At 42.4% G+C, this 18,419-nt stretch overlaps 1 protein-coding gene across 1 annotated transcript in view; it reads left to right on the forward strand.

Annotated features, from left to right (window-relative positions):
- Positions 1 to 18,419, forward strand: part of LOC135539750 (metabotropic glutamate receptor 2-like) — a 62,216-nt gene that overhangs the window by 7,212 nt on the left and 36,585 nt on the right. Inside the window, exon 2 of the mRNA XM_064965843.1 lies at positions 16,387 to 17,020. Within this exon, the coding sequence (XP_064821915.1) occupies positions 16,505 to 17,020 (516 nt within the window). The 5' untranslated portion in view covers positions 16,387 to 16,504. The remainder of the gene's footprint in view (positions 1 to 16,386; positions 17,021 to 18,419) is intronic.

Raw genomic sequence — 18,419 nt, forward strand, 5'->3', positions numbered from 1 at the left:
CTCTACGGAAAATTCCTTTCGACCTCACTGCTTGGTTTTTGCTCTGACATGCACTGTAAACTGTGGAATCTTATATAGACAGGTGTGTACCTTTCCAAATTATGTCCAATCAATTGAATTTACCACAGGTGGACTCCAATCAAGTTGTAGAAACATCTCAAGGATGATTCATTGAAACAGAATGCACCTAAGCTCAATTTCGAGTTTCTTACAAAGGGCCTGAATACTTATGTAAATAAGGTACTTCTGTTTTCGCCTCGTCATTATGGGCGTATTATTGTGTGTAGATTGATGAGGAGAAGAACAAATATTTAATCAATTTTAGAATAAGGCTGTAACGTAACAAAATGTGGGAAAAGGGAAGGGGTCTGAATACTGTCTGAATGCACTGTATTTTCCCATTTATTACAAAGACTCCCATTGCTTTGTTTGACAAACCCATGCAGCTCTCTCTCTCTCTCTCTCTCTCTCCAGTCAAACAGGTATTTTCAACCCCTAATATACAAGATATGACCTCAACATGATACGAATTTATATCAGCAAACCTCTTGTCATTTATATCAGCAAAACTCTCTGCCCACTACCCCTCCCTGCCCACCCCCCCACCCACCACCATCTTCTTTTTTTGCCCATCATGTTTCCATGGCAACCCCAGTTAGCGAAGAAGAGAGCTCTTCCAAGTGTGAGAATATCTCTGATTATACTTCTTGTATGGTATGGTGGTGGTATGGTTCACACTCCATGATGCTATACTGTAAATACTTGATGAGGTTTTTCAGTATGGATTTGTCTTCGATTAGAATAATGAATAACGAATAACGAAGTATGCTATAACCACTGTCCAAGGACAGAGCTCTTTTATACAGTATTCATTCACTTCTACCTTTCATTCAAAAAGTGATCCCACTGTGGTTTTCCACACGGTTTATCCTTGCATGTGGTCCTTGGAGATGGTTCTTCACTGAACTAGCTCCCAGTACACATACAAAAAAAGTGCTTTATAGTACCAAATAGGGTTCTTTAGTTTGTAACCATAGCGGAACCGTTTTTTTGGTGCTACTGTAAATAGAACCCTTTCTTGAAGTTAAAAATAAATAACTATGCTCATGAGGTTCTAAATGGAACCTGTATGGTGCTATAAATAACCTTTCCTACGGTTCTATAAAGAAGCATTAAAAAAGGTTATATTTAGCACAGAAAAAGGTTAAAGCCTTAAAACCCACTTTTGTGGGTCTTGAAACTCCCCATTAGCACTGCATGAATTGGTCACTTTTGCACTTTTTTTTAAGGACATACCTCAAATATTGCCACCCCTCCCACCTCAGTTCAAGCGAGCTGATGTTAGACAGGTAAATTGACAAACCTCGTGGTATGACTGGAGAATACCAGTGAGACAGTTTTACATGACGAAATAGCAAAGTTAACGTGAATTTGACACTTGTGCTTCCTTAGCGCCAGCCAGAAATAGAGCCCTTCATCTGTTGTAACGTTCTTTCTCCTCAAGTCAGTGTTCACTGTTTATATTCTTAATCTCCCAGGGATGCAATTAGTTAGAACAACTCGTGTCAAGTGCTGGACGCACTCGACAGAAGCAGAGGGCAACACATGATACAGTATATTCACTAAATAAATGTATTATTGTAACGGCGGTCGACGGATGAAGAAGGAGACCAAGGTGCAGCGTGGTAAGTGTTCATGACAAATTTAATACTCAAAACACCCGAACAAAATAACAAAGAGGGAAAACAGAACAGCTGCCTCTGATTGGGAACCACACCAACAAAGAAATAAAGAAACTAGAATGCCCACCCTAGTCACACCCTGGCCTAACCAAGATAGAGAATAAAAGCCTCTCTATGGCCAAGGCGTGACAATTATGTACCCATGTGCATGTGCTGTGTATGTACTGTGAAGTAAGTCAAGTGAAAACAGAGGAAGTATGTATATAGTGTAGATGTACAGTATGTGAGTGGGTGCAAGTGGGTGAGTGTTTCATGTTTCAGAGAAGTATACAGCACATTTCAGAAATGGCGTTACGGTTTTCTTCCTGGGAAGGAGAGGAGGACCAAAATGCAGAGTGGTTATGGTTGAACATCTTTAATAAAGATGATAACGTGAACAATATACATATACAAAACAAGAAAACGTGGTAAAACCGAAACAGTCCTAACTGGTGCAAAACACAGAGACAGGAAACAATCACCCACAAGAGACCTAAAGAATATGGCTGCCTAAATATGGTTCCCAATCAGAGACAATGATAAACACCTGCCTCTGATTGAGAACCACTCCAGGCAACCATAGACTTACCTATAATACTTAACTAAACACAATCCCATAACCTACAAAACCCCTAGACAAAACACACCACATAAATCACCCATGTCACACCCTGACCTGACAAAATAATAAAGAAAACACAAAATACTAAGGCCAGGGCGTGACACATGGGATGCAACAAAATGTGCTTCATAGGAAAAAATATGTAAAAAAACAAACAAAGCAGAAATATTTACAACACAACAAACACAAGATAAAAAAACAAAAGAATGACACAAACTTAACGACTAAAAAGCACCCTAAGAAAAGCTCTTTTAAATAAGTCCACAGTTTTGGCCCCCCTCAGGTTCTCTGGCAGGCTATTCCAGATGCTGGGGGGATAATAACTAAAGGCTGCCTCTCCAAGCCTCTTGATCCCAGGTTTTGGATAGTTAAAAGGCCAGTGCCAGAGGAGCTGAGGGACCAACTGTTGTACATAACTTAAAAGTACATGTCTGACATGTATTGCTGTGCACAATCGTGGATTGGTTTAAAACCAATTGAAGAATCTTGGTACCCGTGCTGCAGAATTCTGTATGTTTTGCAGTTGACCAATGGCTTTCTTGGGTAGAACAGACCGGAGAGCATTACAGAGGTCAAGCCTGCTTGTATTAAAAGCATGGATGAGTCTCTCTGTCCTAGCCTGAGAGAGAAACTGCGCAGTTTGGCAATGTTCCTCAGGTGGTTTTTTTTTTTTTTTTTTGCCACATTCCTAATGTGTGATCCGAAATTGTGTTATGAATCTAAAACTCACACCTAGGTTTTTTATCTTTATTGCCCATGAATTAATATGTGCGGCCAGATTTGCGCTCTGTGCTTTGGCACCAACAACAAAGTACCTTGGACTTGTCTTGATATAGTTGGAGGAAGTTGCAAGCCACGCAAGTATTTACATCACTAATACAGTCTAATCATTTATCCCAAAAATTCTCTGGTGACACTTAAATATAAAGTTGTGTATCGTCTGTGTAGCAGTGAAAATCCTTACTGTGCTTTCTGATAGTGCTGTTCACATCTAAATTGGTTTAGGACCTATTTTTTGGTCAAGATTTCTCTGTCACTGTATACGGTGAACATAGAAAATACATATCACATGTGGCGTTCCACAAGGTTTGGTTTTGGGTCCAGTACTGTTCAGTTTATATATGTTACCCCTTGTAACATATATAAACTGAACATTACCGGACCCAAACTAATCCACCTCTCCAGAAGGACATCATGATCAACAGTGTCGAATGCAGCACTTAAATCCAAGAGTACAACAAGGACAGAGAGCTGTTTGGTATCTCGGTTGGCTCTAAGATAATCTCCCACTTTAACTAAGGCTGCCTTCTTCAGATATGCTATTAAAAACTGTTTTGAAGAAGGTGGTGGGGATAGGATCAAGAAGGCCAGTAGAAGTCTTAAGTTGTAATATCACTTTCCTGAGCATGTCTGTTTCAACCAGGGAAAATACATCTGTCGTGCCTTTGCATGGTAGGCTAGGGCACATATCATCAAACTTCTCATCAGGTTTTGCTTGACTGATAGCCAGCCTAATGTTGATTATCTTCTCTATTAAATATGCCACAAAGTCATCACATTTAGATGTGGAGGGAAGTTCAAATAGGTTTGAGGTGGTAGGATTTATCAGGCCATCAATGGTCGAGAAGAGCACTCTCAAATTATTCTGATCAATAGTGATCAAGTTAGAAAAATGAGCCCGTCTGGCATTTCTAATTGCCTTGTTATATATGCCAAGTTTCTCTCTCAGAATATCATAATGGACCTGCAACTTTGACTTTCTCAACTTCCGCTCTGCCTTTCTGTAATTTCTCTTTAATTGATTAATTTCCTCACTCATCCAAGGGTCTCTCTGTTTGGATGTGGCCCTTTTGAAATGTAATGGAGCTGCGGCATCAATGATTGCCCTTCGTTTTCTATTAATGTTATCAACTAAATCATCACAAGAGGAAGGCAGAATAGGTGGTGGAGAATTGTTCATACATAAAATCTGTAGCAACTTCAGAGGTAGGATAGTGTTTCTTAATAATGTGTTCGGTATTACCCTGTGCTATGGGCAACAAAGTAGTAAAAAATACACAGTGGTGACCAGATAAAGCAACATCAACAATAGAGGATATGTCAATAGAAAGTCCATTGGTAATAAACAGGTCCAGAGTATGGCCGCAGTTATGGGTGGGCCGAGTCACATGTTGGGAAAAGTCTATAGTGCTCAAAAGATTCATACATTTAACAGCCTTTTAGTCAGTCTCTTTCTCAGCATGAATTTTAAAATTGCCCAACACAATGATTTTATCATAGTTCTCAAGGACACAATTCAGATAAATCATTATATAAAGTGGGGCAGGACTTTGGTGGCCGATACAGGGTTATAGCCAGCACTGGTGGCTGACATTTAAACAGTACAGCATGATGCGCAAAAGACCCAAAGTCTCCAAATGAAATGTCCCTACAGCTGAGATTATTAGTAAAAATAGAGGTTGTCCCCCCACCCTTTTTCCATTTTCTGAGAGAGTATGAAAAGCTGTAGTCCAGGGGGAGTCTTCAATAAGAGAGGAACAACAGTCTGATGACAGCCAAGTTTCAGTGAGAAACATGCAATCAACTTTGAGCTCAGTAATGAGATCATTCACGAGAAAGCTTTTACAAGTGATTGCTCTAACATTTAGAAGCCCTATATTCAATGACTGTGGGCCACTCTGCCCCTGGGGAATCTGCCTCGAGGTAACCAATGGAATAACAACCAAATTATTAACATTATAAACATGTTTTCTGACAGTCTCCAGTATAACAGAATGGTAGGAGATGACAGTTTGTATAAACTCACCGGAAGGTGGAGTTAAAGTAACATAAATGAGTTTACTCACAACAACCATGGCGCCATTTCAACAGGAGTTGCTTATGCTTTCCGAGTTCTGTGTTGCTTACATGCTGACCACACCTCTCGCATTACATGCATAAGTGTGCATGTGAAATGTCAGAATAATAGTAGAGAGAATGATTTATTTAAGATTTTATTTCTTTCATCACATTCCCAGTGGGTCAGAAGTTTACATACACTTGTATTTGGTAGCACCTCCTTTCAATTTTTTTTACTTGGGTCAAACGTTTCGGGTAGCCTTCCACAAGCTTCCCACAATAAGTTGGGTGAAATGTGGCCCATTTCTCCCGACAGAGCTGGTGTAACTGAGTCAGGTTTGTAGGCCTCCTTGCTCACACACATTTTTTCAGTTCGGCCCACAAATGTTATATAGGATTGAAGTCAGGGCTTTGTGATGGCCACTCCAATACCTTGACTTTGGTGTCCTTATTAAGCCATTTTGCCACAACTTTGGAAGTATGCTTGGGGTCATTGTCCATTTGGAAGACCCATTTGCAAACAAGCTTTAACTTCCTGACTGGTGTCTTGAGATGTTGCTTTAATATATCCACATCATTTTCCTATCCTCATGATGCCATCTATTTTATGAAGTGCACCAGTCCCTCCTGCAGCAAAGCACCCCCACAACATGCTGCTGCCACCCCCGTGCTTCACGGTTGGGATGGTGTTCCTCGGTTTGCAAGCCTCCCCCTTTTTCCTCCATAACGAATATAACGAAAAAGTTATATTTCTGTTTCATCAGACCAGAGGACATTTCTCCAAATTGTATGATCTTTGTCCCCATGTGCAGTTGCAAACCGTAGTCTGCCTTTTTTATGGTGGTTTTGGAGCAGTGGCTTCTTCCTTGCTGAGCGGCCTTTCATGTTATATCAATATAGGACTCATTTTACTGTGGATACACATACTTTTGTACCTGTTTCCTCCAGCATCTTCACAAGGTCCTTAGCTGTTGTTCTGGGATTGATTTGTACTTTTCGCACCAAAGTCTGTTCATCTCTAGGAGACAGAACGTGTCTCCTTCCTGACCGGTATGACGGCTGCATGGTCCCATGGTGTTTATACTTATTATAGTATTATTATTTGTACAGATGAACGTGGTACCTTCGGGCATTTGGAAATTGCTCCCAAGGATGAACCAGACTTGTGGAGGTTTACAATTTTTTTTCTGAGGTCTTGGCTGATTTCTGTTAATATTCCCATGATGTCAAGTAAAGAGACATTGAGTTTGAAAGTAGGCCTTAAAATACATCCACAGGTACACCTCCAATTGACTCAAATTATGTCCAATTGCCTATCAGAAGCTTCTAAAGCCATGACATAATTTTATGGCATTTTTCAAGCTGTTTAAAGGCACATTCAACTTAGTGTATGTATGTAAACTTCTGACCCACTGGAATTGTGATAGAATGAGTTATAAGTGAAATAATCTGTCTGTTAACAATTGATGGGAAAATTACTTGTGTCATGCACAAAGTAGATGTCCTACCCGATTTGCCAAAACTATAGTTTGTTAACAATACATTTGTGGAGAGGTTGAAAAATGAGTTTTAATGACTCCAACCTAAGTGTATGTAAACTTCCTACTTCAACTGTACATGTTATTCAATCATTGCATCCACACTGCTCGCACACGTCAACGAGCGTCTGCGTAGCCAGGCTCTAAAATAGAACTTGGTTCTATTTGTGACGCTTGATGCACTGCAAGTCCCGCCTCTTCAATCTCCTCATTGGTTTTTAGGAGCATATACCCACGTGAGTGATTGAACGGTGAACTGAGGTCCATACTCCCGTCCAGTTGGTGGTGGTAATGCACCTTAAAGTTGGTTGCCAACCGCAATATAAAGTCCAAAGAAGAAGAAGAAGACTGAAGGAGGAGAGATTACTAGAAACTAACTTGGTTTCCCCTTTTATCTGTGGATTAATTGTCAGAGTAGAGGGAGGACCTTGTGCATTTCAGGTAAAATAACAAGCCAATGTTAATGTCCCGGGATAAATTATCTAGCAACAGCAAGCTTGCTAGCTAAATTGCCATGAATGTTCAATGTTTTTTTAATGTCCCCAATCTAATATAGTTGGCTCAGAGTTCATCTTGATATTTCAACCTGTGTGTCCTGATCACATCTGGTGTGGATGGACAAAATCAACATGTGCGGTTAGGGTGAGTCTCTTTTAAAACATTCTGGTTGCTCCCACAGCAAATGAAAGTTGTCACAGAGTTTCCTCAGGTACTTGTTCAGGGCAAAGAGTCGACTGAAACGTTACGGACACCTTTGATAGCACGGGAGGGGGCAAGAGATAATTATTATCTTCCCTGTGCTAGTGTAAAATGATCGCCTAAAATGAAAGTCGTTATAACCTACGTGAGTGATGATGGTGTCAATGGAGTAGTTGGCCAGAACCGTGGGCAGAAGGGAGTTGATGTCATGGACATGGGCTCCTGAGTGACAGCGGACCTTGGTCGGTCCACAGATCGTAGGCAGGCCAAAATCTCTCACCATAGGGCTGCCTAAATTGATGGTGGTCGTGATGGAATCCAATGGGTAAGTGACCTGCTGAACTATGGTGGCCGTTGGAGAGGATGCCACTGGGAGGCCTGTTGGTATACACCCAGGATACATGCTGACTCCCGGGGCTGGTAGGTCCGTCTCAGGCGGGGCAAAGCTGTTTGATAGCTGGATTGCATCTTCTTGGATAGATGAAGGGTGGCCAGACTTCCTCCCCGATCTCCTACCTTGCGTGTGTCCAGTCTCCCATCTTATGTCTCATGGAATTTACTGTAGGATCTCATGGAGTTTTCATGTTAGATTGTAGTATAAGGCGTCAATATAAAGATTAGCCAAACAACAACTCTCTTAGAAGATTAATATTTAATTTCCAACTGCTAGCTTCAACATAGAACAAGTCATACAAAGGATAGTTCAAAAGACCACCTGGGAACGTGAATGAATACCAATAACCTATTCCGAGGTCAAGTATTACATAGAGTGATTATGTCCGCTCCTGGTGAGGGACTATCCTGAGCAATGTCCACAGGGGTTGCAGCCTGATTCAAAGGGGAACGGGCAGGAGCATCAGGGGACAAAGGGAAAGTCTGGTGCCCTGGGGGGACCCTGGTGGAGTGCTTGGAGTCTCAGGAGTAGCTGACAGTGGGGCTGCCTGTCTCAAACCATGCCCATGAGATAGTGGGTGATGGAAAGGTAATGGTGCTTAGAGGGCAGTGAGAAGGGGGTATGGGATTGGGCTGAAGGTACAAAACCCTGCTAACACTTGTGGCTGCCTAAGGGGTGGGACATTCTCTGCAGCATCAACATAGAGTGGTTTCAGTCTATTGTGATGGATATCTTTCGGGGTAGTTTGAGGTGATTTCAAATGCAGTACCATGCATGTTACACCAGGCTGTCCATCTGTGTCGAACAGATGTAGGATTTTGGATGGGCCCTTCCAACATAGGGATAGTTTGCAGTGCAGCTTTGCTGGATCGGTCATGAAAACCAGATCCCCAACTTAAAATGGTTTGAAAAGTTCCCTTGTCGTATTGCTCCTTCTGTTTTTTTCCTCCAAGCCAGCTGTAACTGGGAGTTGGCATCAGCAAAGGCCAACAATTGTCTGGATGTTACAGAGGAGGTGTACTGTGATGGGGACTTTGAGGAGATGTCAGATGGGCTGGGCAGCATGACAACTCACTGCCATTGGCATGTTTCTTCTTGACCACGTAGTTGTAAACATTGAGTTCCAGTGCCCATCGTGCTCTCTGCCCTATAGGGTCATTGTCCAATGGGATCATCCTGAGCCACACGTGTGGTATGTGATCAGTTACGACCTTGAACGGATTGTCTCCCAGATAGTGTATGAAATATCAGATGGACCACGCTATAGCGTAGAGTTCCTTGTCATATGTGGACCAGTTTCTCTCAGATGGGTTGAACATGTGACTAGCATAGGCGATCACTGATTCTCTGCCATTCTGCACTTGACTGAGAACAGCACCAACTGCCATCTCGGATGCATCACAGTGAATGAGGAAGGGCTCGGGAAAAGTCAGGGAATGACACGATAGGTGTCACTGAGAGGGTCTGTCTCAAGTATTTGAAAACCTCATCTGCCTCCCTTGACTACTCAACTACTCACTGCTTGTGCAGTGAGGCTGCGATTTGGGCACAGTCCCAAACCTCATGTAATAAGTGCACAAACCCACAAATGCCCTGACTTCTGTGGGAAAGTATGGGAGAGGTACATTTTTGACATGCTCCACATTTCTGGGATCTGGTCTCAAGCCCTGGGCAGACAGAACATGACCTAGAATTGTCACTTGGCTCTGAGCAAAGGTGCGTTTTGACGGCTTCAGCTTCAAACCTGCTGACCTGAATCTCTGGAAAACATGTGTTCTTTACAGTTCCTGCTGAACACAATGACGTCATCCAGGTAAATGAGGCACTGGTTCTAGTGACAACCACAGAAGACAAGTTCCATGAGGTGTTGTAACGTCGGCGGTGTGTTGGACAAGCCCATCGGCATGACTTTAAACTGGTAGACCCCACTCCCTGTGTTAAATGCTGTCTTGTCCCTGTCTGTAGAAACCATGGGAACCTGCCAGTAACCAATGGATAGTTTGAGCCTTGTTTGAGGGATGACCTGGCACTTGACCCACAGTACCAACTAGTACTAATTTCCCTGGTCTTGAGTGTGTGAATTATCAAACGGATGCCCTCATTTTTGGGCCATCTCCTATTGTTGTTCTTGTGGTCATAGTGACTGTGTCCCTATCCCTGTCTGTAGATACATACTGATGGGTGTCTGAGGTCTGTTGTAGCCAGAGCTGCTGTAGCCCCGTTCATGACGTCCGACATTGTTCTGTCTGTAGAGTACTGTCTGTAGTCTTGGGAAGGTCTACCGCAGCCATCATGCTGTCCACCATCGCTATCACGTTGCCCTTATGGTTGGTGTGAGTAACGTTGCACTGTGTACCTAGGGCGGCTAGGTGAGCGTTTCCTCTGATGAGACAAGCTGTAGTCTGGAGTAGGTGAGCTACCGTTGACTGGGACGGCCTCTTGAATCCTGTTGTGGGTCATCCTGCCCCTGTTGTTGCATTGACAAAACCAGTTTCATCACCTGTTCTTCTTCACGTAGTCCTGAAAAATCACTTTGCAGTGCTTTGATGTCGGGTGTAAGGGCCTCTATTAATTTTGATTAGCCATAACATGAAGCTAATCACATGAAGCTTCATCACATGAAGCGGTGGGTGTGGTTTCACCATGTGAAGCCTGGCATGAGGGGTTAGATGTGGCAGGCATGTTAAAACCATTAGACTTGGGGAGCTAAAATTAACTTAATCTCTCTGGCTAACAATTACAAGTGTCTGTCCCAGAGTAGCAGCCCCATGTTCATGGCACTTAGCCTGAAGCACCAGATCCAATCCAGCTACAAAATGTCTAAAATGTTCCATTTGGATGGCAGCATCATTGTAGCCTGGAAAAGCTTCCTGAGTTTGACGTGTGATTTCAGCTGCATAAACGTCGAATGTTTCTCATGGGAGTCTGGGCCCAGCGTTAACTTCTTGAAACTCCCCATCCCGGATCCGGGTTTGTGACTAAAGCCTCAGGCTCATTAGCATAACGCAACGTTAACGATTTCTGAAAATCGCAAATAAAATGAAAATAATGCATCTGCTCTCAAGCTTAGCCTTTTCTTAACAACACTGTCATCTCAGATTTTCAAAATATGCTTTTGAACCATAGAAATGGACTAATTTGTGTAAGAGTATGCAAAGCTAGCATAGCATTTTGAGTAGCATTTAGCACGCAACATTTTCACAAAAACCAGATAACCAAATAAATAAAATCATTTACCTTTGAAGAGCTTCTGATGTTTTCAATGAGGAGACTCAGTTACATACCAAATGCGCAGTTTTTCCTGAAAGCGTCTGTGTGTAGGAGAAATCGTTCCGTTTTCTACATTGCGTCTGGCTACCGAAACGAACCGAAAATTCAGTCACCTACAACGTAAAACTTTTTCCGGATTAACTACATAATATCGACCGAAACATGGCAAACGTTGTTTGGAATCAATCCTCAAGGTGTTTTTTCACATATCTCTTCATTGATATGCAGTTCGTGGAAGCTTGCTTTCCTCTCTGTATCGCATGGAAAAATACTGGCAGGTGACTTTTGCGCACCAATTTCGGCGCAGGACACCGTGCGGACACCTGGTAAATGTGGTCTCTTATGGTCAATCTTCCAATGATCTGCCTACAAATACGTCACAATGCTGCAGACACCTTGGGGAAACGACAGAAAGGGCAGGCTCATTCCTCTCGCATTCACAGCCATATAAGGAGACAATGGAAAACAGAGCCTCAAAAATCCTTGTCATTTCCTGGATGCCATCTCATCTTGGTTTTGCCTGAAGCTCACGTTCTAGGGCACGCACAGAGAATATCTTGGTATTTCTGGACACGTCAGAGTGTTTTCTTTCGAAAGCTATCAATTATATGCATAGTCGAGCATCTTTTTGTGACAAAATATCTTGTTTAAAACAGGAACGTTTTTCATCCAAAAATGAAATAGCGCCCCCATAGATGTAAGAGGTTAACTCTGAAAAAGAGCTAAGTATTGCTTTCCACCAAAAACATCAAACTTTCCAATAGTTTCCCCATAGAAAATCGAGTTGCTTGTGGCTGAGAAATCCAGTTTGGTTGGAAGGATTGTGGCTAAATCATTGTCTGTTGTGTCAGCACAAGCTTTGACAGCTAATTCCCCCCCCCAAAAAAAAATCCTAAGAGTAAAACGCTCCTTGTCCTTTCCATCACCCTGAAATGGTTGGAGAAGATCCACTTTATAATATATCACTTTGTTAACAGCAGCAAGCTCTCGCCTTTCCTCTCGCCTCTCCTATCCTTCTCCGAGTCTGACATTCTTGAATTATTGATATATCTTGAATCAGATATCAAATTGAATTCCTATCACATTTTAGCTGTTTAGTCCGTTTGTTATTCCACTCACTTGTAATTGTATACTCCTTTCATAAGTCTGTTTGGTTGCATAGTTTTGAATTTATTTTATTTTTTACAGGGACAGTGCACATTAATCAACGTTTTAGTAGAAGTTACCCCTTTTTACCCGCTAGTTCAAAAGACCACCCGGGAACATGCATGAACCCCAATAATCTTTTCCCAGGGCAAGTATTTCAGAGTGATTACGCCCTCTCATGGCGAGGAGACAATAACAGTACATCACTTTCTACACTAGTATGAAACATGTGCTGCCCTTTTATTCATGTTTTATGTGGAAGTCTTTCCCACTGCTATTGCTACAAATACAGTCAATAAACTTGCCAAGGTGGAAAATGCTAACTTTAGGAATGTGATCTCTATCAACAAGTGACACGTGACATGCACACAGATGATTGATTGGACTGCCCGGAATTGGACTTTCTATCATGTTTCGATGAAGAGCACAAACACATGGAAAGGTTAACATAGTCATGGAGTATTATACTTGACAGATTAAGTTGTGCATCCGAAATGGCACCATGTTCCCTACCTAGTTCACTTCTTTTGCCACGAGCCATATGGGTCATGTTCAAAAGTAGTGCACTATAGGGAATATGGTTCCATTTAGGATGCAGACAAGGCTATCAGGCTAACAGGAACCACATGAACCAGTTGCACTTTAACTGAAGCATTGTCATTTATTATTATTTTTTAATTATGCGCAAAATGGTAGAAAGAGGAAGGGTGGGAGAGAAACTCAGAGGTAGAGTCTGTGTGGCTGTGGGAGAGAGTGAAAGACAGAGAAAAAGAGATTATGAATTAGGGACAAATGGGAGAATATAGGTATTTAAATGTATAGAGGGCAGGAGATTGGGGTGCTGGAAAATCCAGGCAGAGCAGTGAAACGTGACCAACCACCTCGATTCGGTCTTATGTAGCAACATTTGAAATTGTGTTTTTTACATTGGATAAAAGTAGAGTATCAGAGCTACAAATGATATGTCATACACTGCAGTTGAGGAACAATTGGACAGTAATTCTGCTTTGAAAGTGAATGAACTTTTGAGAAAATGGCCCTTGGATGTTTTGGTACACCTCCTGGAGAGCTCTTCTTTGTCTACACATATTCAGCATCGTTTACACCCTCTTAAGCCTTAGCCCCACCCATCTCTTTAAGGATTCACATGTGAGGCCATGTGCTAAACAGAATGAGTAAGGTAGTGTAGTAAACAACCAAACATTTCAAAACTAAAAATTGTGAAAGTCCTAGCCTACAATAAGAAAAACTCCAGGTTAAAATACACTTTATCTAGCCCTTGGCCTATATCCTAATCTGACCTTGCTGCAGATCGTGTTGTTCTTCACATTACCATCTCTGGTAAACACACAAATAAAATCACAATTATTTGTCACATTGAAATGGTTACTTCTATTTTTGCATGGTAGCAATATAAAAATAGAAAGTGTCCAGATAAATATTTTATAATTATTAGATGATGCTTACCAAGACACTAGGGGTGTGCCGAGTAGTCGGACAAAACAAGTATAATAACAGATATGGGCAATTTTCTGGATACAGTTATGATCCTAGTATTTTTTCGGGTGCCAGCAAGGATATTTCTCATGTGTTAGTCAGAGAGACCTATACTGTACTGTCTTTGAGTCACTCGTTTGCGTGGTCTAAATAACTCAACTGGCTTGATACTTGATACTGCTGCTGTTGATACTAGTGCTCTGATTGGATAGAGTGAAGATCTATTTCTCCTCATAATTTCAGGATCACTTTTCTTTGCATGTTTTCGGTCTGATCATTTAGATTGTTACTGCCTGCTACTATGATAAATCACATTGCGAGGACATTTTCTATCAAGCTATCAATGTGCGTAATATCTAATAAGTTGGGCAAGGGTAGGAAAAAAAACTAAAATGCTAATGCGCATTCTGACTGAGTGACAGTGCAACAAAATGAGGACACAGACAAACATACGCACTGACACCTTCGCGAGCTGCTCCAAATCGGCATCTTTTTTTTTGCAGTGAGAAGGGAGATAAATTACCAATAACTATTTAGGCATATTAAAACCCTTCAGTTTTTTCTGAACACATGTTTAATCCTATCCAACTGTCACATGTCAATTTACAGATACGATTACGCATATGAGTATGGTCATATCAGCACACCCCTACCAGACACACTTGTCTAGATGTATAGGACGTGAAAGAAATGCGATAACCACCCCCCAGCCACATTTAGCTAAGTGGTTGGGTCACTATTGTCTAGACACATACACATGTTCATGAAATACAATATATGGCCGTAATAACCCACAGACACACCTGGCTAACTTGATGGGTCATGTAATCATCTGGCAAAGTAGAGTCTTTTCTTAAGACATGTAGCTAGCTAAACAATGAACCATACTCCCAACCCATACTACTAGCAATACAACACTGATTGTCATAGCTAGCCACCATTTATGAAATGCTCTAGTATGTATCTACAGGTAGTTAAAGCTAACCAACTAGGTTCAATGTGAGCTAGCTAGCTAACGTTAGGCTATAACTAGCAATTCAAATGGTTTAGCTAGCGAACCAGCAAACTAACGTTCGCTAGCCAGCGAACAGTACACTTTAACTTGCAATGAAAATGACTTTCTGACAAAATTAGAAACGTATAATTACCTGTGTACATGGATGAATGATTTATGGCAGACTGGAACCCATTTAACTTGGTTTTGTTTGTACAGCTTGTTTGGCCTGCGTTATGTCAAGTCACTCCAGTTCACATTGACGGTGTGCAGAAAGTTGTTCATCAAACATTTTCCCCACTAATCTTGGTCGATAGTGCCTGCTAAACTCAGGGAAGCAATGTTGTTGAGAGGAGTAGCAAGACTTTTTCAGTTCTCCATGGATAACATTATATCTTTAAAAAAAGTAGTGGTAGCAAGGATTATCAACACATACTGCGGAGCTCACATTATAGACAGAAGCATGCTAAATGGCAGACCAATCTGAACTCATCTATCTGCACGTTCAGCCCATCCATTATCTCAGCCAATCATAGCGAGCGGGAAGGTTCCCGTCTTTTTTCGTGGGTAAACCAACTAAGGTCGTAATTTAACAATTTTAATAGTATTTACGGATGACATCCTCATTTTTTTATTAAGGCAGATGAAAGTTCACATGTTCCAGAAGCCATTTCTGCCAAAAAATACATTTTGATAAATAAATGACAAAATGCCTCTTCTGTGAAGTAGTGACGTGCGACATATGCCTAGCTTCCTGAAACGGGTCACAAATACACACAGACACACACACACACACACACACACACACACACACACACACACACACACACACACAGACACACACAGACACACACACACACACACACACACACACACACACACACACACACACACACACACACACACACACACACACAGTGGCTTGCTGAGGACGGGCGACATACTCACTCATCTGTTGAGATGGCTGACAGTTTGGTTATGTGGAACAAGATAAGTTGCTGGGGTGAAGTGCATCTTGAGGAATTTGCCAAGAGTCACAACCACCTGCAGCCAGTCTTTAAGATTGAGAGCTCTTATAGAAGGGCTGTTCAATCAACATGTAGAGGTTGTTCAAAGATGTATGGGAAAAATTAACACATCTATTCCCTTTACACCTTAAAGGGATACTTTGGGATTTTGGCAACGAGGCCACTTCCCCAGAGACAGGTGAACTTGTGTATACCATTTGTATGTCTCTGTGTCCAGTATGAAGGAAGTTAGAGGTAGTTTCCATAGACATCCAGCCATAGCGTAAGCATAACTAACTCTAACTTCCTTCATGCTGGACACGGAGATAAAAATGGTATCCACGAATTCTTCTGACTCTGGGGAAGTGGATAAAGAGCCTTGTTGACAAAATTGTGAAGTTTCCCTTTAAACTAGACTGGAGGTAGTGAGGAAAGTCTGGAGTTTCACACCTTGCTGCCATGAGTAGGAGCAAATAGCATCTGTGAACCTCAATTTGGATTGTTTGGAATAAATTCTGTGCTTTTATTTTGGAGGGGGCAAAAATGCTATTTTAATTACAAATTTGTATCAGTCACTTTTATAATTGAAGCACCATAACATTACTGGAAATGTAACATGAACAATGATATATTATTCATTTTCCTCTCCTCCACTTGCAGTGAATAACCAAGATGACATGAGTGTCAAGAGTAGGCTCTAGAGTGATCCACCTAACCCAGCCTCCTACACCCACTTACCTACGACCCACTACACTGACCCCAGCTAGACTACCTCACCATGCCCACCACCGGCCTCCTCTGCCCTGGGCTCTGGTCCAAAGCTGCCCCTTGGTGGTCCCTTCACCTGCTCCTCTTTGACCTGCTCATCTCTGAGGCCCTGGCCAGCCCTAACAACAGATTCCCCCCTTCCACCAAGAGGGAGATCACCATCGATGGGGACCTGGTGATCGGAGGACTGTTCCCTGTGCACGAGAAGGGTGAGGGGGTGGAGGACTGTGGGAAGATCAACGAGCAGAGAGGGATCCAGAGACTGGAGGCGATGCTTTTAGCACTGGACGAGATCAACGCAGACGAGAGGCTGCTGCCAGGCCTCAGGCTGGGAGCCCACATCCTGGACACCTGCTCTAAGGACACCTACGCTCTGGAGCAGAGCCTGGAGTTTGTACGAGCCTCCCTCACTAAGGTGCACGAGCCGGGGTTCATCTGTCCAGACGGATCCAACCCCATCCAGGATGATGTCCCTCTGGCCATTTCTGGAGTCATCGGGGGCTCCTACAGTGACGTTTCCATCCAGGTACGTTTCTCATAGAAATCCATTCATTAACTGGTTGTGGCTGTGTCCAGTTATTTCTATACAGTCTATGGTCCATACAGGTACCTTTACACCTCATCATCTCACACTCCACCCATAGGAGTCTAAGCCCCCACCCCTCCATGGGTAATAAAATAAATAATACTAATGAATCCTCATACAATGTGATATTTGATTATGCCTAATATATTACACATGACAAACAGTTGAGATTAAGGTAGGCTACCATTACCCACCAGCAAATAGGACAACTTAGTTTTGGTCAGTTTCTTTCAGTCATCGCAGGTTCCCGACGCGAGCCTTGAAGGATGCAGCTATGCAGTCTTTTTAGCTATGAGCCACACAGTATTATTCACTTTGCACATTAGCTATCAGGTGTTGAATTTGTCTTTTTTCTGTGCCTATGCCTGCATATACCTGCTGGTAGATAGATGTGAGACGTGCTGGTAGATAGATGTGAGACGTGCTGGTAGATAGATGTGAGACGTGCTGGTAGATAGATGTGAGACGTGCTGGTAGATAGATGTGAGACGTGCTGGTAGATAGATGTGAGACGTGCTGGTAGATAGATGTGAGACGTGCTGGTAGATAGATGTGAGACGTGCTGGTAGATAGATGTGAGACGTGCTGGTAGATAGATGTGAGACGTGCTGGTAGATAGATGTGAGACGTGCTGGTAGATAGATGTGAGACGTGCTGGTAGATAGATGTGAGACGTGCTGGTAGATAGATGTGAGACGTGCTGGTAGATAGATGTGAGACGTGCTGGTAGATAGATGTGAGACGTGCTGGTAGATAGATGTGAGACGTGCTGGTAGATAGATGTGAGACGTGCTGGTAGATAGATGTGAGACGTGCTGGTAGATAGATGTGAGACGTGCTGGTAGATAGATGTGAGACGTGCTGGTAGATAGATGTGAGACGTGCTGGTAGATAGATGTGAGACGTGCTGGTAGATAGATGTGAGACGTGCTGGTAGATAGATGTGAGACGTGCTGGTAGAGGCGTGCTGTTAACGTGATATCAGTATTCAGGTTTAACGAGAGGCAGAAAGAGATGGAGCTAAGACAGAGTGAGATTAAATTCCGTTCTCGGCTTTCGCTGACGATTCAAAGCTCTCTGTAACTAATTGGTCCCAGCTGAGATGATGTCGTATTCCTGTTTCATGAGTCAGTACTCCAAATACTGTGTTTGTGTGTCTTTGTGTGTGTACATGTGTGTGTGTTTATGTTTATGAGTGGGTTGCTATGTCTGTAAGTGTCTACACTATGTCTTTAAGATGGTGTCATGTTGGATAGGAAGTGTAATATACAGGGGGAAAAACACTTTAAAAAAGAGAAGACAACAGTTACCGGAAACAGGTTGCAACCCATCCCCACCT

Source organism: Oncorhynchus masou, chromosome 5 (genome assembly GCF_036934945.1).
Source record: "Oncorhynchus masou masou isolate Uvic2021 chromosome 5, UVic_Omas_1.1, whole genome shotgun sequence".
NCBI lineage: Eukaryota > Metazoa > Chordata > Actinopteri > Salmoniformes > Salmonidae > Oncorhynchus > Oncorhynchus masou.